The sequence below is a fragment of the Podarcis tiliguerta genome (genome assembly GCF_965153285.1).
Source record: "Podarcis tiliguerta genome assembly, chromosome: 6".
Lineage (NCBI taxonomy): Eukaryota > Metazoa > Chordata > Lepidosauria > Squamata > Lacertidae > Podarcis > Podarcis tiliguerta.
Window position 1 is genome coordinate 45791240 of NC_139539.1, and position 21922 is coordinate 45813161.

At 43.0% G+C, this 21922-nt stretch overlaps 2 protein-coding genes across 9 annotated transcripts in view; one reads left to right on the forward strand and one right to left on the reverse strand.

Moving 5' to 3' along the window:
- Positions 1-1026: 1026 nt before the first annotated feature.
- LOC310679927 (armadillo repeat-containing protein 12-like) lies at positions 1027-6102 on the forward strand. 2 transcript variants are annotated; one of them, XM_083445902.1, is made up of 6 exons: positions 1029-1238; positions 2438-2586; positions 4170-4304; positions 4746-4919; positions 5177-5248; positions 5698-6102. In XM_083445902.1, the coding sequence occupies exons 1-6, from the start codon at positions 1100-1102 to the stop codon at positions 6055-6057; spliced, it is 1029 nt and encodes a 342-aa protein (XP_083302028.1). In that variant the 5' UTR covers positions 1029-1099; the 3' UTR covers positions 6058-6102. The 2 variants fall into 2 exon arrangements, with proteins under 2 accessions (XP_083302029.1, XP_083302028.1); XM_083445903.1 differs by lacking the exon at positions 4170-4304 and having other exon boundaries at positions 1027-1238.
- A 2269-nt stretch (positions 6103-8371) lies between these two features.
- The window catches only part of BRPF3 (bromodomain and PHD finger containing 3), a 35534-nt gene continuing 21983 nt past the window's right edge, over positions 8372-21922 (reverse strand). For 3 of the 7 annotated variants that reach the window (XM_083445649.1, XM_083445650.1, XM_083445651.1), the window contains exons 8-13: positions 20777-21280; positions 16702-16798; positions 15307-15404; positions 13481-13578; positions 11280-11434; positions 8372-10874 (exon numbers count right to left, since the gene is read on the reverse strand). In XM_083445649.1, the coding sequence (XP_083301775.1) occupies positions 10691-10874; positions 11280-11434; positions 13481-13578; positions 15307-15404; positions 16702-16798; positions 20777-21280 (1136 nt within the window). In that variant the 3' untranslated portion in view covers positions 8372-10690. The remainder of the gene's footprint in view (positions 10875-11279; positions 11435-13480; positions 13579-15306; positions 15405-16701; positions 16799-20776; positions 21281-21922) is intronic. The other 4 variants (XM_083445653.1, XM_083445652.1, XM_083445655.1 and 1 more) reach the window with 2 other exon arrangements.

A 21922-nucleotide genomic window follows, 5' to 3' on the forward strand; every position in this document is an offset into this window, starting at 1 on the left:
GCTGGGCATCAGTTGGGCTGAAGAGTTGTTTTCAAGTGGTGCACTTCCCTCACTCCGCTACCGTTCACTTCTGTGGGAGAAAAATAAAGGGGTGTACTTGGGGACACTGTTGAGAAGGGAGCGAAGTCCCCTGTCCTTGCTGACCTTGCTGTCTGGAACTGGGGCAGGTTCCCTCCTCCCCTGCTGTGGCCCGTATGACAACTTTGTCTATAAAATACAGTGGGAAAACATTCACCAGCCACCCCTGCCATTCAGCCTAGATGCTGAGGTCCAGCTCTGAGAGCCTTCTGGTGGTTCCCTCACTGTGAGAAGTGAGGTTACAGGGAATCAGGCAGAGAGCTTTCTCAGTAGTGGCACCTGCCCTGTGAATGCCCTCTCATCAGATGTCAAGGAGATAAGTAACTATACAACCTTTAAAAGACATCTGAAGGCAACCCTGTATAGGGACTTTTTAATGTTTAATGTTTTATTATGTTTTCGTATATGCTGGAAGCAGCCCAGAGTGGCTAGAGCAACCCAGCCAGATAGTAGGGATACAATTATTATTATTATTATTATTACAGTGGTACCTTGGGTTAAGTACTTAATTCATTCCAGAGGTCCATACTTAACCTGAAACTGTTCTTAACCTGAAGCACCACTTTAGCTAATGGGGCCTCCTGCTGCTGCCGTGCCGCCGAAGCACAATTTCTGTTCTCATCCTGAAGCAAAGTTCTTAACCTGAAGCACTATTTCTGGGTTAGCGGAGTCTGTAACCTGAAGCGTATGTAACCTGATGCATATGTAACCTGGAGCGTATGTAACCCGAGGTACCACTGTATTATTATTATTGTTATTGTTATTATTACTATTATTATTATTATTAAGCAGCTCCCTTTGCATAGCTCAGCACAGGCTTCCATGTCCTCCTGCACTGATATCAGAGAACCTGGGGGGACCTGCTTCCTGCACCTTCTTGGGCGGTGTGTCATAGATGTCCTGGTGGAATCTGGTGACATCACAAACCATGCCGAGAGCAATCTAGTATTTCCATTGGAGGGCCTGTTTGAGGTCAGCGCCCAGGGCTCTATCTACAGCCCTGGGAGTTCGAGGAGAGGAGATGAAGTATTTTGAGCTGGTGACAACAAAAAACGTGGTATCTGCGGCAACAGGAGCTGGAGCTATCTTCCTAATGGCGAAGACCATCTTGGCAGGGATCAAGAGCCCTCCCTACAACCCAGAGCCACTTACCTTAGCCCGTGAGTTATGTAATGCTCCCAGCATGGCAGTTTTCACAGGCCCTGGTTTAACTCTCAACAACCATCTGCCTATCTATCTATCACATTTATATCCCAGCTCTCCTTGGAGTTCCAAGTAGCATACATGATTCTCTCCCCCGCCCATCCCATTTTTAACCCCTACAACAACCCTATGAGGTAGGTTAGGATGAGATGCAGTGACTGGCCCAAATTCACCCAGTGAGCTTCATGGCTGAGTAGGGATTCAAATTCTGGTTTCCCAGGTCCTAGTCCAATGCTCTAACCACTACACCACACTGGCTCTCCAAGCAAACAGCATGGAGGGAATTGGTCTTTTGGATAGGCTCCTGCTGAATATGTGAGAACGGTATAGACATTTGCTGAAACAAATGCCATAGGCACTATTGCATGGTGCCACATTCTGCTAATCAGCCATAAAACAAGCTCTCAGATATCTACCAATGGCCAATGGAGTTCAGGCAGGAAGGCCACACCCAAGGCCTTTCCCCCAGCCAGACTGGGTACAGTTTTTAAAATTTAAATCTCATACATGCTCTCTGAAAGTGTGCAACAGAGGAATATATTTGCTCTTAAATTTGCATCTCTGATTTAGAAATACTTGTCGAGTTGCTTCTTTTGGGTCTGTGTTGTCTTCTAATACCCACCTTACAAGTGCCGGTTGTAGACGTCTTAGCTTTGTGCATCTCTCTGGGCTGAAGCAATCTGCTTAATGAAATGTGAACTGCCATGAATTAAATATCAGGCCCCTCTAACTGGCTGCACTCCTCGCAATAGCAGCATCCTCCTCCTGAGAAGGACAGCTCTGAGAGAGGACTTTGCTGAAATAGGAGATAGCATAAACATATGACCATTGAAGAAGAAGACACACTGTCAGAAGCTGCCATATACTGAGAATATTTGGTCTATTTACCTCGGTGTTGTCCATAATGATGGGCAGCAGCCTTCCATCATTTCAAACATGGGTTTTCCTGACCCCTACCTGGACATATCAAGGGTTGAACCTGGGATCTGCCTAACAGAAAAGCAGATACTCTCCGACTGAGCTCTGATGCTTCCCATGTCGAAACACATGTTATTCCATTTAGTACGACATGCTCCATTCAGCTCACCTATCACTGCTCTTTTTGCCTCCTTGCCCCCCTCGGGACCTCTTGCCTTCCTTCCTTTCCTGTGTTTAGAACTCGCTATAGAGCACCAGAGTCAAACTGTGCTGGACTCTGGAGAACTCAGGGGACTCCTGAACACCCTCAACTCAAAGCTAGATGACTACTCCAAGAATATGCTACTCCATGGCATCACCCGGTGTGTTTATCTACTGGACAATGAGGTGAGACTCCAGAACTGCATGATGTAAAGTGCAGTGGTGAAAGAGCAAGTCCAAGGAAATCAAGTGTGGGTTGCCCAGCCAGGTTTCACCCAAGTAACCAAGTTCAGGACAGAGGCAGTTTTAAGGTAGCACAACCGGTTGGGCTGCACTGGGCGCCAGGGAGCACCACAGCAATGCTGTAGAGCAGAGTGGGAGAGGTGAGGGGGCGCCATATTTCAGCATCACACATGGCGCTGCTGAAATTTGAGAGCCCAAAGTCCGCCACTGTTGGTGACCAAAGCTACACCTGATAATGGCAGCCTGTGCATGTAAAAATGGGTCTTTGATTTAAGCTCTCCTCCTGTCCTCCACTGCCCCCTCCACTGGCAATCCCTCCCATCAGCCACTTATCTCCCAGCAGGACTCTGATACTGGAGTCTGGTTTAAGGCAAAAAGAGCTGTGTAAGAGAGAGAGGATAGTGGATTACAAGGGGAGAAATGGTGATCGGGGGAGAGTTTTACACCCACCCACCTATTTTTCGACTGATTGGGGCAAAGCCATATTTAAAGGTGGCATATTTTGGCCAACAGTCTTGCGTTCTGGCAAGTTGCTGCAAAGTGAGAGGCAAATCCCTCAGAAGAATGCACATTTTTGGAGGACTCAGAATGTAAAAGGGAATGTAAAAGGGATGTCTCAGTTGTTGCACCAACCCTATGAAATTCCCTGCCTCAAGAAATTCACCTGGTTCTTTTGTCTATTACCTGGAATTTTGGTGGGCCCTTGGTATGAATGTGGGTTAATTTTGCTGGCTCGCTTCTTTTTTGTTTTGGTTCTTTTCCTTTCCTCCCCCCATATTTTCCTTTTCTTTTGTTAATTTTATCTGCCACTTGTTTGCTTGCATTTTGCTGTTTCTTGCCATGGTCTTTTTATTTATGTCCCGTTAGCTGCCTTGAGCGGTTTTGGTCTGGAGCTACAAAGGTGGAGTATAAGTGCTATGAATGATTGAATGAATGGTTTTGTCCAAGCAAGATGAGCGCCGCAACCCCAGAGTCAGTCACGACTGGACCTAATGGTCAGGAGTCCCTTTACCTTTATGAACCTGTCTGGATCCTGAGACTATCACGTAAGGCCCTTCTCTGTGTGCCCCCTCTGAGGACAGTTAAGAGGGTGGCAATGAGAGATGGGCCTTCTCCATAGTAGCCCCCCACCCCACCCCACCCCATAGAGCCTCTCCAAGAAGGCCTGTCTGGAACTAACCTTCTCATTTTTCAGTAGCAAATGTGCTTTTGTTTTCCTGAGTGTTATTGTGTTACTGTATTGTTAAATATATTTTCAATTCATATGTGTCTTTTTTCACCTGGGATGTAAATTGCATAGAACAGGCTTCCTCAGCCTCGGCCCTCCACATGTTTTTGGCCTACAACTCCCATGATCCCTAGCTAGCAGGACCAGTGGTCAGGGGTGATGATATCTGTAGTCTCAAAACATCTGGAGGGCTGAGGTTGAGGAAGCCTGGCTTACAACTTTCTTTAGTGGGAGCAACACTTAAATGTAATAAACCTAACCTAACATCCCTCTGACTTTGCATGCTCTGTTTTTCCAGGCTTCTGCCTGTACGTATGAGGATATCAAACTGGTGGCCTCCTTCCTGGATGATCCAGACATTGGCATCAAGATTCAGACTCTGCATGCCCTCAAGGCCTTCACTGGCATTTGGAAGTTTAGAATTAGGATTCAGGTGATTGTTTGTACCCCACAGTGCTTTTCCGTATCAGGCTACATGCAGTGGATCTCGACTGATTCCCACAAGAATGCTTGCCATTTGACATCATTCGGTGTCTCATCATTCTATGGCTTGTGGTTTGAACAAGTGAACGGACTTCTTTGAGAAGCTATGAAATGATCTAAAGTAATGGAAAGTCCTATGAAAACTCTGCTCATGGGGTTAGATCTGTGATAGTGCTTGAGCTATGAACAGCACATTTGAATGTTGTTAGCTGTGGCCATCTGATCTGTTAAGTAGGTTTCCTACCACATCATTCCATAAGAAGAAGAAAATGGGTGGTCTTCTTGCTTCGGCGTACAACTGTAAGGAAGAGGCATTTACGCATCACTAGAGGGCACAATTCAGTCACGGAAAGTAGCCCACAGTAACCATAAATCACTATGTTTTCTGCAGGAGTTTTTCCCCAAGGTTCTCGAAATGGTCGCCGGCATCTGGGACCACGACTTACATGCTGCTGGACTGAGGCTGCTGAATGGGCTCCCGTTGTCAGATCACACATTTCCACTGGTGAAGAAGCTTATGCCGGCCTTCATGGAAATTCTGCAGATGGGAAACACTATGTGTCAGGTACCAAGGCTTATCCCTTGTACCCAACTCCTAAATCAGGGATGGAAAACTCCTGATGTTGTGGGACTCCCATCAGCCCCAGCCAACATGGCCAATCATCAAGGGATGATGGAGGTTGTAGCTCAACAAACATCTGGACGGCCACAGATGTTTCTCATCCCTGTCCTAAATCCTGTAAGGGCATTAAGTGGAAGCCATAAAACAAGAGTGAGACACTTCACCTGTAATGTTGATAAACTTGCAACTGTCTTTTTCAGGTGCAGGTTCTAAAATTCCTTGGCACGCTAGCCCAAAAGGAAGCTCTGTTATTTGACATCATGAACTGCCAGGTGAGGATTTCAGTCCTGTCTTTGTTGGGAAACCTGGGAGAGGAAGGAAGCAAAAGGTGCCAGAAGGCAGCAATCCTAGACTTCCATGTCTGCTGCAGCTTAATGCAGCGGCATTAACAGAGCAAAGTGCATTGCCTTCCTGCTCCCTGGGATGTCTTCCTAGTAGAACAGGGACACAGTTATTTTTAGCCTGAGGGCTGCCTTCCTTTCTGGGCAACCTTCTGAGAACCACATACCAGCAGTGAGTGGGGTCGGAGGCAAAAATGGGCAGAATGTGGCTGGGGAGGCTGTGGCCCAGGAGGAATTCAAAGGGCCAGATAAAAAGATCTGGAGGGTGGCATTTGGTTTCCGCCTGAAGAATCTGGAGTTAGTCATCCAGACGGGTAGGACCTGCAGGCCCAAGCCTTGTCCTTTAAGACAAAATCAACCTGGTCTGCTTCTTTTTAAAGGTCCATCCAGATTTCCTCCACCTCTTCCAACCTTCACGACCTGGAAACCTTCTCTTTGAGCTGCTGGTATTTGTGGAACGGCTTTGTGAGGGTCGCCTGACTCCCCAGTACCAGTCAGTGAGCTGGCAGTACAATGAGTCGTCCCTTCATGAGGTCCTTTTTGGGGACGATTCCCGCCTAGCTGACCGCCTCCTCTCGCTCATCATTCACCCAGAGGAAGAGGTGCAGATCCAGGCCTGCAGGGTCATCCTGAAGCTCCAGCTCAACGAGGAAGGGGAGATGGCTTTCCTCCACAACTATGATTCTACCTTCTTTTCTGACTCGAAAATTGGCAGCTCACTCATTAAATCGGGCTGTTAAGCCCTTGTAGGATTTAAGAGATAATTAAATTATTTTAAACAGAAACCATGGAGCGAAAGTAATGGTTTGGGGGAGAAGTGATGTGGTGAGGTGTGACCTGCCTAAGCCGTTCTCAGAGAAGCAGCTGTGAGGTTAAGTCTGTGGCAGACTACTGTTGTGCTCCTAAGAAACAAGCAGAGTGCAATCTTAGTCTTGTTGCACCACCGCAAGGTTGGAGTAACTTATCAACAGTATCTAGCAAAGCCCAGCACAAATTTGAGGAGCAAGTAACATGGAATGGAGCAACAACAGCTACCCCCCCCCCCCAGTGCCCATGGCAACACTACCAGTCGTGGGCTGACATCATCTCAGCCAGCCATACAAGGAGCCAGTCCTTACTGAGTTCTAGGAATGGTATTATGCTGATGTTAGGATTAGGGTTGCGAGTACAGGAGCTGTCATCTGTCTACTCATTCATCACTCCCACATCTGTACTCCTTTTCGGTCATTCCACCAGCAGTGTTGTCCTGGCAGTGCAGCGTTGCATGGAGTTCCACTAGCATATCCACAAAGTTGTGCTGGCGTATCTTCACTGGTTGAGTTGTATCCGGCATTTTTCTACTCCCCCTTATACCTTTTGGCTTCCCAGCCAGTATAGGCCTAAATACAGGCTTGTGCCCTGAAACAGCTTATTATATAGTCTGAGTTTTCATAGGCAACAGATGCACAAAGTGGGGGAAGGGACAATGGAGGATAAATCAAATTAACAAGGCGCGAACTTTTTGACTTTCTCTCTTGCTTCCTGCATGACTTCAAGACAATCAAATCACAAATAAAATACTTAACACCCTATTACCAAATGTGACCTACGAAGCAATCAGGCTCCATTCTTCACTTCTGTCACAATATTTTGGATGTTTGTGAAACTGATTACTAGCCACTGCTCTACAAACTCAGAATCAATCAATACAAACTTCAGATTCTTCCATCTAAACTTGTGTTTTGTACATGGATGGGTGGAATGCCACCCAGTCCCTACAGCAGACTATGGTCTGTGCCAGCCAAGTACTGGGCATGGAGTGAGGAAGATGCTCCTTCATGGAAGCTACCAGAATATGAGCTGGCCATGTGATCAAACTCTTCATTCTGTTGGGATCAAACCAAAGAGAAATACTGTCATTATCACTTGATCTCTCTGATTATGCATCCAGGGTTCAATAAAGCCTTGATGAATGGCTTCCATTGGTCCACATGTTTCTTTGGGATTGTGCTGCCTTATTAAAACCAACTGGTCACAAAGGGATGCAAGCCCCAATAATTTATCTGCCACTAGGTAGGGTAGCTGGGGAAAGGAGAGATGTCCCTCCTTAAAGGAGCTATGTCAAAAAACGTGAGTCACTTCCCTCCCAGCAAGAGGAGCTTCTACCATGGATAATCCAAAATGCCCTCCAAGAACCAGAGGAGAAACACATCTGTCCAAAGTCCATCCCATATGAGTAGACCCAATGACAAAAGCCACTGCTGAACTAATATCATTCTATCCCATAAAGTGGCCTGTTCCCAGTTCTGTAAACCAATTCATACAATCCAGTTTGACACACTGATTATGTGTTATGTGGATTCACACAGCATTTGCAATGGGCAGAAAATCACCATGAGATTGCTGCAGCATATAGTCAATTTGTATTCCACTCCACAAGCATTGGAAATATGCTTCCATGGCTGGAAAAAGATTTGTTGTGGATAACATTACACAGGCTGCTTACCCATAAGTTCAATTTACCACAGTAGCCTGAGAGCTCTTTCTTGCAAGCCTAAAATCATGAAATTTTGGGACTGGCAGGGCTGGAGTGGGGACAAACTACACATGTGACAGATAAAAACATCACCTTTTAGGTATTTTCCAGGCTTATGTGTTTAGTGTCCTCACATTTTAAACCTTCCCATTTCCCGATACTACTACCAAATTTTTGCCCAATTTTGATATTTATGCTGGATTAGTGCTGGTCCTCGTGGCTTTTGGTAAAGATTTCAAATCCAGTTTTGAGATTTTTGTGCTGTTTTACAGATGTGTGTTTGACATGTCATTTTGGGAAGTTTTTTCTTGAAAATGGTCCACATTTTCCTTAAAGAAATGAATCTGTCAACTTTTCAACATTCTACAAAATCTGACACTTAAATATAATTGAGGAAAAGCTTTGGAAGCACACAGGTTTCCAGGAAAGGAGGTACTGTATATGAAAACTGCTGAATGCTTGGGACTTAGGAAAATTCACATTACATTTCAAAGTCCAGATGTCAGGTCAAGGATCTCCCAAGACAATTCAATTAGTTATTTTACATTAGAACATTTATTTCTCAGAGAGAAAATATAGCTTCAGACAGTCAGATTATAGTAGGTAAAATTAGCATTTTTTTTCTTTACAAGCATAGAATTTTATTACCTCTTTTATACCATCTGATATAAACAGTTCTAGAAAGCAAATAAACTCACTTTCTATAATAAATAGAGCCATCTGTGCTTTACAGCAGACTGACAAGTCACGTTTAGGTCCCATAGCAACAGCAGGATATTAGCCAATTCAAATCCTTAAAATGTAATTTTTAAAAAATGATAAAAGTAAAATGCAAGATCTTAAAACAGTTATACATAAGTCACAAGTCCACAGCTGAGCTACAACCTGGGAAAAGTGTATGTTGCTTTAAATTAATTACACTGTGTGCATACAAAAGACCCAGCAACACAACCGAGGACTTCAAGAATGGTAACAATCGGCCTGAATAATTTAGAATAGTATTTTACAACTATGTACAGAAGTTCCTTCCACAGCCACACTCTTTAGGCATTATCAACTTTTTTTAAAAAAAATCCTATTCTTATTCTTTATATGTTACAGATATTTTCCATAAAGTGTGGTTTTATGTCCCCAATATATAAGATGTGGTACTTTTAAAAAAAGTAGACCACATAGAAATGGCAGTGATTTCCCCCTTATTATTAACATTTTGTTCCACAATCTCTTTAGTATGAAGAAAAATTAAAATAATAAAAAAATACTGAGTTAAAAAGAAAAGAAACAATTATACTTTAAAATTACAATCTTGCTTTGCACCTTTGGTTTGTAACGCTTAAAAAGACATAGAGAAATCTAGACAAATCAGAATTCAAATGTGAAATGCTTTGTCAACTTGCAAACTTCAGCTTTCCCTGTTTATCCAGCGCATGCAAGTTAAAAGCTAGGATTCTCGGTGGAGTTGCACACTTGACTTTAACGGATTCCAGTAATGAAGGTTCATAGAGAAAGAAATATTTATGGGGGAAGCTAAGGGTGAAACTGCAATGTGTTCTGGTGAGCAAGAAAACAGACACTGCTCCAAATTCAACCCAAAACAAGATGGGGGGGGGAGGATTTTGAGGGCAAAGGGGAACTGCAGTTTGACACTAATGCCCTGACCCAAAGCTCCACACAGCAATATACACATGGCACTCTATGCAAGCAGGTACTGCACCATTTAAAGGGGGAGAAATCTCTGCACATGCCACGAGGTGCACAATGGCCACATGGAAACCTGTTTCTGCATACAGCCAGCCTCCTCTATAGACATCCAGCAATCATGCGGCTTTATGGGTCAGGGTGATAATGTACAGAAGCGAATGAGGCAGCTCTTACTCAGACAGAACTTCTGTACGCAGTGCCCCTAAAATGGAGCTATGTGCTGGAAGTTTTTAAAACCAGCAAAGTTCTGTTTTTGTCGTGTCCTAGTAAATCTTAGTACTTAGTACAGCATTGCTCCAGTGGATTAGGTGCTTCCCAAAAGAAGATTTAAAACACTGTTTTGCCCAGTTTCAAACATGTTATTAACCTGAAGTTGAAATGTAAAAACTACTTCATAAATGTAATCACACAAAACATTTCACAAGTGATTTCATCTTCATATTTAAAGCTCTGTGCATTTAAATGTGCATGAGGGAGGAGGGAAAACCCACCAAAATATTATTATCTCTATCCTTCCTGTCAGTAAGATCTAACATAAAAACCTATATAAACCTAGGCATGAGGCTTCTAGACTAGCCTTTAAATGTATAAATGCAGTGGGGCAAACCAGTGCTTTTTAAAATAACATGAAAAAGTATGTTGAATATTAAATTTGGCACACAAGAGTCATCTAAAGGATAAAGGATTATTTATAGCAGTGGCAGGCTCCAGGTAATTCTTCGTTAGCTGAACTTGGGACTAGCTGAAGAATGAAACACAAGAGACTCGTGAGACTTGCAGTCCAATCGCCAAATGAGTTCAGCTTCTCCCTTGCCCTATAACCAAGGCCACGGCAGGACAGTGCAGCTGCTCCTGACATCCTCTTCCTAGTCAGACTATTACATCACTTCATTTCCTGCTGGCTCTTCATTGAGACAGATTCAGAAAGAATACAGACAGGCTTTATGGCACATATCAGATAACGTACTTTACAGCTGCTTTCCCTACTACTAGGAATAGTGCATCTCTGTTATGAACGCAAACAGACATAGCATTCACACCGTCCTCCAAGCAGGGGAGAATCCCCTACTGATCAGTGACCCGAGACCCACTGTGCCTATAGATGCAGGCATTATTTCCAGAAAGAGAAGGGAGGGCAGAGCAGGCTCTTTCAGTCCCTACAGATAATTTGGTGTGACAAAAGGGTGGTCTCCCCGAACTCGACTCATATGGATCATGGCCCGGTCATATGCCACCTGGACAGACTTGCGGATGCTGGTTTTTCGTCCCTCCATCATCTTTAGTTTATCCACTGTGTCATCTACTCCAAGAGGAATAACTTTTTCCTGCGGAAGCCACTGCCTGCAGTTCAAGAGCACATAAAGAGGCAAAAATTATGGATGAGAATGCATAAGAAAACACAAGGAAATCTATTTCCAATGATCCGGAGCCTTAGTTTTCTCCCAGACTGCAAAGATTTATTTCCAAATTTACAGACATGTTTGTTGCTATTCATTTTAAGTGGAAACAAGACCCTCAAGGAATGTCAATTAAGTCTGCTGAATAATATTGTGACATGTACACCCTTCAAAACAAGGAAGTTGTGTAACGACTCTGCTTGGGGCCAAAAGAGGAAGGAAGAAATGGCAGGTCTTCCCTCCTACCTTCTGGGTGCTTAAATTTTAAGCTGCAAATTCATCAGTATAACTTCTTGATACTCTGCAGTCAAAAAAATGTCCTTTCCTTAACCTGTTTACATTTACTCACCATGTCCTCTTGTTGTCAAAGAAAAGGACAAGGAAAAGCTTTTCTCCAACTTCCGCTTGCCTCTGCTCCCCTAACTTCAATACCTCCAGAGGAGGGACGGGAATTGGGACTCCATTGTGAAGGAGGCCCTCGCGAGGCATGTCAGGGTCAATTATCTAAAAACACAAGGCAAAATACACAGGTTATATTAGGGAAACTCATCACCGATCTTAGAAATTCTGCCTGAAGATAAAAGCCCTGTTCTGTAGCACCCAAGGAAACCAGGGAAAGGATGAGTAGGTAGCGAAGAAATCTCATCTATGGTAGTAGAATGTGAATTCTTGATTGCAATTAAAGGAACAAGCTTCACAACCATCTGAGCATTTAGGTGGAATCAGCATGGATCCAAGAAAATTGTGAAGAAGAAGTTAGCAAGGGCAAAGAATTATGTGCAGCAGGGCAGAGCCTAGAGGTGATAAGGCTGGAAGCTGTTTTAGCTAAAAGGTTCAGAAAATACAGGGTTTTTTTACTCTGTATTTCAATTGGTCAGAATTAAGTACTTTAATGCAAGATGAATAACAACCATCTTGAATAACAAGTGTTTCTCTCTTACTCCATACTGAAGAATTCGATAAGTGAACAAGTAAGCAGAAACTTGTGTAATTTTTGGCAAATTAGATTTCAAAATAACTTTATTCAAGAGACGGTACACCATCCCTGCTGACCCAATATCCAGCTGTCCCAGTTTACTCTCACTCACACCAGTTTCATTATGGTACAAGTCTATTGATTCAAGCTGGCTAGCAGTTAATTTGCTTTTATTGGCTGATAATTAGACTCAACCTTTGTTGACATGTGGCCATAGGTGGGGGATTCATTGTTGGGAGTTTTCACTTGAGTTTTCTGTTGCATAAATACATGTTTACAGAATGACTGTGCTGTATGCTATATGTGCTCCTTAACTTTTTGTTTTGATATTTTAAATTATCACAAGCAAGCTACTTGTTATATATTCATACACATGATGCCTATCACACTTATGTGGGTTGTGTACCTTACATCTCATTCAACTAACTTGAAACCTAATTTTTGAATGTTTTATTCTAACTAGATTTTGTTATTAGCTTTTAACAGTGGTGGGGACTCTCAGGCCTGTGGCCCCAATTAAGTCTGCAAAGCCTCCCCATTTGGCCCACAAGACATTTCAACCAAGCTACACTCAACCTGCCCTGCCCCTGACTTCTGGTTTGCAGCAGATAAAGACCCGGCTCAGCTGAAAGGGGTTTGTAGACACCCCCGATCAGCTGACTGAAAGCATCTGCAAAGTTGTGTGCGCAAAAAAATAAAAATAAATTCCAAGACACAACAATATTGTTAGCACTTTGCAGTAGGCTTTTACTCATTCCCAAGGAGCACTCTGAAAGGTGCTTTGTGAGTTGTGCATTTGCCTACACAGTATGATTTAAAACCGTGAAGGCAAAAGAGAGTCACCTTACATCACAGTGACATCAAGTGGGCTCCCCCACCCACTTGTCAAATTTGGCCCACTGGGGGTGAGGGAGATAATGATCTGGCCTGCTAGGAAGATCCAGTTCCCCACCTCTGCTACACACCTGTACCTGGGAATCAGTCCCACTGAAATCAGTGAGGCTTTCTACTGTGTAGGCATATGAAGTATTTATATTGCACAGGTGTTTTTAAATATTTAACAATAATGCTATTTATGGTGTCTGTTTCTTTTTGGTTAAGAGGAAATCATGTAGGGTTTCCTAGCACCGAGATGGCATCTTTCTAGTTAAAATTGTTTATTATATTTTTATCACTGTTTATCCTTCCATGTTTCGAAATGTGGATGTTACTAGGCATATGGCTAAACATATGGTGATAGAGGATTGTTGATTACTACCTATTTTGAGTCATTTATTTGTATATTTATTTTCCACCAAAGCACTGGAAGGCAGCTAACAAAAAGAATATGGAGCAGCATAAAGAACATTAAAAATGATTAGAAGGAACAAAGTAACAATATGGCTAGCCATGAAACGATAGCTCAGAGGCCCCCAAGTTTTCACGATGAAAGCTTCAGTGTTGTGTAGGGTTCTTCCAGAGGACATCTTCTCCTCTCTCCTCAGCTGAAACTACATTTCGAGCTCAGCACTGTATTATAGGCCACCAAGACGTCCTCCATGGAAAGAAGGTAGCACTGAACCAGGTATACATACCAACGCCGGGTAAGAAGGGTAGCCACGACATTTTGCCCATACAAGTTCCAGAGGTTCTAGTTCCGTGTGCTCCTCAAAGGGCATCAGTAGGTTTGTACCTAAGGAATCGCAATATGAACTGCCTTAGAATCATAGTCTACCATGACAATAACATTTTTCCTTGAAAGCAATTGCAGAGCTATAGATGAAGGCTGCTGTTATGAATATGAAGTTGAGGAAACATATCCTGCATCTTAAATATCACTTGAGGGTTGAAAAATGAAATCAGGCCAAACATGTTAATTAAAAACGAGCAACTATTTCTCATAAGACAACAATATCTAAGGCAACCTTTGCCAACTTGGTGCCCTCGGGAAGCTTTGGACTGCAACTCCCATCAACCTCTACTAGCATAGCTGATGGGAGCTGCAGTCCAGAAAACCTGGAAGGTGCCAGGTTGGCAAAGACTTATCCTACCATCCTCCTTTTATAAGTAGACAAAATGTTTTGTAAGAATGGATCTGGTATAAAGGCAATACATTGCACACCAGGCAGTGCAATCTTATACTCACATTGACCCAGTACCAAAGGCAAGCTACCATTATGTCAGGAGAATAGCTGCCATATCCAATGTGTGCTCAGCTCACAAGGAGGAAAACACACACAAAAATCCCCAAACAGCGTAAAAACAGACATGCCCACAACATTCTAGAAGCAAGGGGAATACTCACCTAATGGGGACTGTGCATGCCATGCCACACACATAAAGAAGGAACCAATAAACTTATAGCAATAGGAACACAGCCCCTGCATCGCAATACACATCATATGCAAGCTGCCACCCTAACACTCCCACTCCATCAATGGCAAAGCCAACAACAATCCCATTGAGGTCAGTGCCCAGTCATCCCCCCAGAGCCAGGCAAAGGCTGAAATTCCCTTATGCTCCTCACAATCACTGTTTTATAAACACCACATGCAGCAACATAGTATCCTTCTATACCACTTGGAGGCAATTGTAATTAGGCAATGTATACAGTACATTGTTTAGGGGACTGACGAGAGCATACATAGCCTTTCTGGGACAAGGTTCAAGACCCAACTACAGAGAAAAATACAGGTAAAATCTACCATTGACTGTTGCCATACTAAGCTACTTCCACAAAGACTGAATTCTGAAACATGCAAAAATATTTTTGTGCCCAGAATAAATTATGGAAATTAAATCTGAATATATATTTTAGGCAACACTGCCAAATTTATTCTATTCCCCAAATTATGAGCTTCCCCCTATCACACACACTTCACTTTAAAGAATTTAGAATGCTAAAACTTGATTGGCACAGATCATTTAGGAAGTAGGCTTGGAGACTGGACTGTCAGCTGGGGAAGGACAAGGAAGCAGGGAACCATAACAGTAATGCATATTGCTCCATCAATTTAACACTCTGTGGTCTGAGCCTTCTCCAGATATTGACAACATATTTTCAAGGTTTTCTCTACAGCTATAACATATAGGGGTTGGGGGGGGGGGGTTAATGAAAGCCTCATTATAGAACTTGCCCAAACTCTTTTACCTACATCTTTACAGTGGAACTGATCCTGCCATTTCTTAAGTTATAAAAATGGCAAGCTATAAGACTGGCAACAAATGTAAAGAGCATGCTTAGAAACTGATCCTATGCATGCTTACTTGCAAATAGGTTTCAGAGTTCAGCTGGCGTTGGAAGGATTGCAGCCTTAGTCTCCTTTGGCACAATCCACAGGAAAAAATAACATCCATAACCTAGTTGTACAAATTATAGCTACATGTTATGATTAAGAAACACCAACACTGTTTTTCTCACCTGAGCTACTGTATTCCAAGTCTCCATTTACACCATCCAAAAAAGGGACCCGTGCAAGAGCAGGCTTTCCTCGGCTACGTTTGTGCGGAGTCAGACCACTGTGAAAAGAGAGCCAAGTGATAAAACAATGCTTAGCTCCAAAATACACCTTGAGCTTCATGGAGTGAAGGAAGAGGAGTGGATAGAATACCGTTGTGGGCAATAACATCTGGACCTGATAAGGGATTTCTGCAGCCTTTCTTTTGGTAAATAACCAGAAGTGGGCAGCCAGAGCAGCAATTAAAACATTACTGTGAAAGGCAGAAATTCATATGAATCATAGATCTGATCAGCTGCTCCTAGGAGAGTTGGATCTGATGCAAAGGACAGGGAAGGAGGGAAACAAGCTAATTCAGGCAGGCTGTGCATTGCTGCGGACATTGGAAGCAGGATGTGATAGGGCAGAAGCAAACCAACATTGCAAGAAAGCTGGTTGTCAATCGACTGTTCTGCAGACAAAAGTTGGGATGTAAAGCCAGAGAGAGAATGGTATTGGCAGTGATGCTCACTTGGGATAGGCAAGCTAATGGCAAGACTGTGCGAAGTATTAAAGGTAAAGATAAAGGGACCCCTGACCATTAGGTCCAGTCGTGACCAATTCTGGGGTTGCGGTGCTCATCTCACTTTATTGGCCGAGGGAGCCGGTGTACAGCTTCCGGGTCATGTGGCCAGCATGACTAAGCCGCTTCTGGCGAACCAAAGCAGCGCACGGAAACGCCGTTTACCTTCCCGCCAGAGCGGTACCTATTTATCTACTTGCACTTTGACGTGCTTTCAAACTGCTAGGTTGGCAGGAGCAGGGACCGAGCAATGGGAGCTCACCCCGTCGCGGGGATTCGAACCGCCGACCTTCTGATCGGCAAGTCCTAGGCTCTGTGGTTTAACCCAAGGCGCCACCCGTGTCCCTGTGCTAAGTATTAAGGTCTACTTAATTATTACTAAGGGATTGGGGTCTACTCTTGACCCTATAACCATCTTGGGATCAAAAGGTAGCTTATCTCAGCAATAGACTGGTAACAAAACACAAAATAATGGAAAACACTGATGCTAAGAATGAAAAAATAATGCAGGCATTAGTGTCACCAATTTACTATATACTGCTTAGAATTATACTGCCTAGAATACAAGGGTTGGAACTTATCACCCCTCAGTTGCCACGTGCTAAACAGCACACATGCAGCTAAATCAAGAGTAGAGCCATAATTCCTCTGGAATGCTGATTTTTTTTATCATAAAACCTCTGGCCTCTGATATGGATGTAAGAGGCACCTAAAAGTATAAACGGAAAGAAAAAACTGGAAAATTACCAAGAGAATAAAGTTTTTTCTGGGTGAAAGCACCTGGAAGAAGACTTACCTGCAGATGTCAGATGAGAGACCACTTCCGAGGCCAGAACTGCACTCTGAGTCAGACCCGCTTTCCATATGCTTCCTGAAGCCATTTGTCACTGGTGCTGAGAAGAATGCATGTGAGAATGAGTCTAACTGTATATACAATGCTATTTTAAAAATTCCTTAGACCACAGATGTGGAACGTCCAGCCTGCAGACCTAATTAGGCCCACTACGCCTCCCCATTTGGTCTGTGAGGCCATTTCAGCCAAGTCACTTCTATCTGCCCTACATCTGGCATGAGGTATAGGGCAGGTAATGGTGACGCTTGGTCAAAGATTTGCAGGTACCCCCAACCAGCTGATTGAGAGTGCCTGCAAAGCCCCTTGCACAGTGCTTCCTAAACACCAACTATCAGCTGAACAGTTGCTGCTAGAAAAGTGTTGAACCCACTTTTTTACCTGTGTGATTTAACACGCAGGTAAAAAAATATCCAACTTGGCCAACTTGCTCCCCGTCCCCACTTTAGACACTTATTAAAGAAACCAGACTACATATACCACAATTCTACAACACAGCTAACAAGACTATTTGAATCATGTCAAAATTTTGTTGGGAAAAAATGCATTTAAGAGTTTAAAGAATGCATTAAATTCTCATTCCCAATGTCTGTGCACAGCTGGAGTCAAGAGGCATCCTGCAACAACTATGTTCAAAGAACTTGTTCAAAGCGAGTTCTCCCCCACCATGTTCTTATGTTTGTAGAACAGTCCTTACCAACTCTTACCCATTAGCAAGGAAATGTTCCTCATCCACCTCCCTTTAGTCCAGAAACTGCTACCTCCTTAACCCCACTGATAACTGGCGAATTATGGTAAGCACTGCCTTGTCTACAAAGTCAAAATTCAGCCTGAACAAATGTTCACAAGACACATTTTCCATCTGTATATCTGCCAAGCTTCTTCCCTTACACTCTAAAAACCATTTTCAATTCCAGAGGTCTGCACTTAAATATATAGTTAGCCTGGATTTGATTCTGCATGTCATCTGCAACCTGGTTATGATTATTGATAGGAAGGAAACTTGAGCTTTGGGCATGCCAAGTTTTTCATATAATGAGATGTTCCTGATTAGTGCTTTGTGTGTGTGGGGGGGGTGCGTTTGGCATTAGTAGCTTGTGAAAGAAGTACTACTTTTCATGCATTGTCCCTTATGGTCAGGTATGCTAGCATTGGGAATGTCCCTCATCCCAGTCATCAGCTCAAGACTTCACAACTAATTCCTTTTTTTCTTTTTAACTGTTTGTTTTAAACACAGACTGGGCTCATATCCACTACACAGCAATCCCCTAGAGACCTCATTACTTTCCTTTGGGGATGTGTGAATGTGTTTGTTTCTGCTCTTGCATAATCCCAGAAGGTTTGGTCACCCACAGAGGTCTGTTCTCCTTCCTTATTTGATTTTTTTTTAATGCCCTCACTCATGGCAAGAGTGCAATCTGCTTAACAGCCTTTCCATATTCAAGTGACACTGGGTTTAGAAATAAAGAAATTAAAGAGCAGGCCTCAACTCTGGGAGGAGAAAGTACATACATAAAAGTATTATAATATCACAGGACAAGGAGAGACAAAGAGAAATAATAAGTGATGAAACAAGGGCTGCAAGTGTAGATATCTCTTAATTTTTTGACTTGAGTTTCCACATATTGGTTACAGAAAAAACCCTTTACTCCACCAATGAAGTTTAACCCAGGCACAGGTAAAATTCACTGTAGCCCCAGACTTAGAGAATATGATATATGAGATTTGGAAGCAGGTGAGAAAGCTGTATAATATTCCATCCATGGGTCCCCTGCTGACTAATGTGCACTATCAGTTAGAAAGTGGAAAATCAAATTGAAAAAACAACTATTAGAAACATTTGATAATGAATTTCCTCTAATTTCACCTACATCTCTTTTACCCATCCTGTAGCTCAGTTCACAAGTCACTGAGCTGTCAAACAAATGTTTAAGATGGGGAGCAATGACTGTTGCACCTTATCAAGCTGTACTAGCATCACAAGCCAACTAGGACACAGCAGTATCCCAACAGAATAGGTTATCACTCTCATAACTGGTAACACACAAGTTAAGCGATACCACACAAAGCTGCTGCATAGCACAGAATAAAGTAGAGAGGGGAGCTAGTGGGGACAACTCACCTTCACAGCCCATCTTAAAGGCATTTTAGCCAACAAAGAATCAACTATTATCAGGGTAACCTAAGCCTTAATACTGCTGTGCAATTTGGTCTCTGGGAGCAGGTTACACCTGTATTCCATAGCATGCACTGGGTCCCTATACAATTCAGAGACTTCAAGGTGCTACACTTGACCTATAAAGGCACCTGAAAAATCAAAGAGACAGTCTTATTTCTTCTACCCCATCACCAGATCTGTAATAAACTAAGGAGCACCCTCGTTTCGTCTGTGAGCAAACTGCATACAATAAGGTTTATCAGTGGTGGCTCCAAACTTATGAACTTGTCTCCCCCTATGGATGTGCTAAGGCTCAGCATGAGACGCTTCCAAAAGTGTTAAGGCCTGTGGAGATGTTTTTATTAGGATTTGCATTTGGACTTCATGCTTTTATTTTTAAAATTGTAACCCACTATCAGTCTTTGTTATATAAAGTTAAATAAATGAAACAGTGTGAAGCACACAAACCATAAAATAGAGAAGTGTAAGGTAGCATGCATTCCTGAGTTTGGGTTGTAGCTAAGTGGATGATTCCACCTACTACTTTAACATCAGTAACTGCTAGCTAAAAAGGTGTTGCATACCTCTGACACGTACTACTACAATTGCTCAGTATAAGATTACACGGCACTATTTTACCAAACGCTTCCTTGATTCTCTGTGCCCCTTTCAAAGATAAATCACAGGATCACTATGAGCACATGCACAAATACTGATTTAGAAATAGATACTCTTTCAACTTTTTGAGAATGGCTCAAAAATCCCATCAGCTTGCTCTAAAGAGCTTCAGAACCGGTCCCTGTTTTTAATGACTAAAAAAAGATATGTGCTAGTTGCTTACTCTGAAAGAAGAAAGCAGAAGCGAGCACAGTTGCTTTGTCATTACATATTTTAAAACTTATTCTATTGCCTTTAATTACATGCTATGGTATTTTTATTATTTCTGTTAGCTGCCTTGAGCAACATTTGATGGAAAGATGGGACATAATTTTGATAAATAAATCAACATAACAGTATGCTTTTCAATAGCATCAAATCACACATTCACTTGTGAGTAATCGTGTGAAGATTATTCCAATGATGTGTAAGCATGTGCAAAGCAGCCTGAGCTCAGGGACACATTCAGATCAATACTATGACCCTGCTGCTTGCCTTTATAAAAAGTCTCCCTAGCACTGTCTGCTTCCTTCCAGATCCTCCAGACCTATAAGTCACCACAGAACCATTACTATCCCTCTGCATATCCATTTGTCCAATTCTGGCACATGACTGCACAAGATCCAGGAACAAGAAACAGTGGAGAAGAATATAGTGTAAGCTTTTCACATCACCTGATTTCACTGAAAAATTCTCAATAGTGTTAAGGTTCACTACACTATAAAAAAATAGTTCACACATGCATACATTAAAAATGGAGAGAGATCTGTATCTGATTCAGCTGAAGGTTGAAAAAGGTGCAAAGAAAAAGAGAGAGTCCTACTCTTTCCCTGCAACTCAAACAATCAGGTATTACACTTCTCCCAAAAGCAGCCTAGCATGGTAAAGGCATCAGGGAAGAAAACTCCCAAATTAGTCACAGATTTATAGGCTGGTTAATATGCCTTCCTCTGCAATATAAAACTCTTTTCTACTCCAGAGCCCATAGCTTCCTCTCATCCTTTAGTACAATAAAACTGGATGCTAGTTTTGGGATTCATGCAACAGACATTTGGCAGAACTCAATTCCCAAAGGGACTCAGAGAAATGCTGCAAAGGCGTGGAGACTTCTTGCCAGCAGGCAAGCAGCGCAGCTACAAGACACCTCTACTCTGGGGATCTCTGGCTTTCCAAGACATCAGAGGAATGAAAGCTCAGGGGAGTCACCTGTCACTCCTGCCTGCCTGGGGGATTTCTCGCCATCGCTCTCGCTGCAGCTCCCACTCTGTGGCCGTTTCCGGGATGGCCGCTCACCCTCTACGCTGGAGGGGGAAAGCTGCCCACTCTGGCTGTGGTCCTCTCCATTCTCAAGGGGGCAGTCCAGACCTCTTTGCAGTTTCACCCCGTTCTTGGCTTTTTTAAAAAGGACAGATGTCCGCCTGCCCACTCCACTAAACGGGGGGCTGGCAGAGGTGCCCGTGGCCTGAAGGGCCAATCCGTTCAGGCCGTTGTCGCTGAGCAAGCGCTGGAAGGCGTGGCTCTCCCTCTGCAGTGTCTTCTTATCAAAGAGCTCGCCCTCGGACTTCAGCCGCTTATGTAGTCTGTTCAAGGACTTGCTTTCGCTAATGGGTTTGAGAGTTGGAGGGTCCTGCAGAGAGTCCAGCTCCGATAGGGGGGGTGCAGGTCCTGTGGGCTCCAGGGTGGGGGGAAGTGGGGGCTTGGTGTCATCTGCTAAAGAGAAAGAGAATCTGCTTGAACATTTTAGAAAGTATTTCCCAAAGTACGGATCACACCTTTCTGCCCCTTTCTATGCTTGAAAGTAAGTGGCAGGTAATAACTAACTTTTGTTGAATAGCCTAAAGAAAGACACTCAGAGGTGGAAAAAATAATAACTATGGCACTCTGCAGAAGAAAAAAATATTCATCCTCTTGAGAGCCAGTCAACATGCTTGTCATTTAACCAACAATGTTATTTATGGTGACAGTTCTATGCATCGTTACAAGCGTGCAAATCCCACTGAATTTAATGGAATTTGCTTATAAGTTTATATGCTGAAGTTCAGGCTGCATGACGCTTAACTCCTCAACCTTCTTAACTCTTTTTTCCAGACCCTCATTCCTCAGGTATTTTAAACTCTACATAGCCATGTTTGACCTAAGAGGGTAAAGAGATATGAGAGAACTAGAAAACAACAAAGGAGGAGTTTCAAATGCAAAAAAAAGTCTCTTAAGGACCTCGATCATGTTGCAAATAATGGAAAACAGTCAATTGTGTATTCTTTTCCTTTTAAACTACATCATTGTCCCATGTACTAAGGTCACCAAAAACACCCAGAGATCATTAAACTACCAAATCCAAGCTCAGCTTTCTCT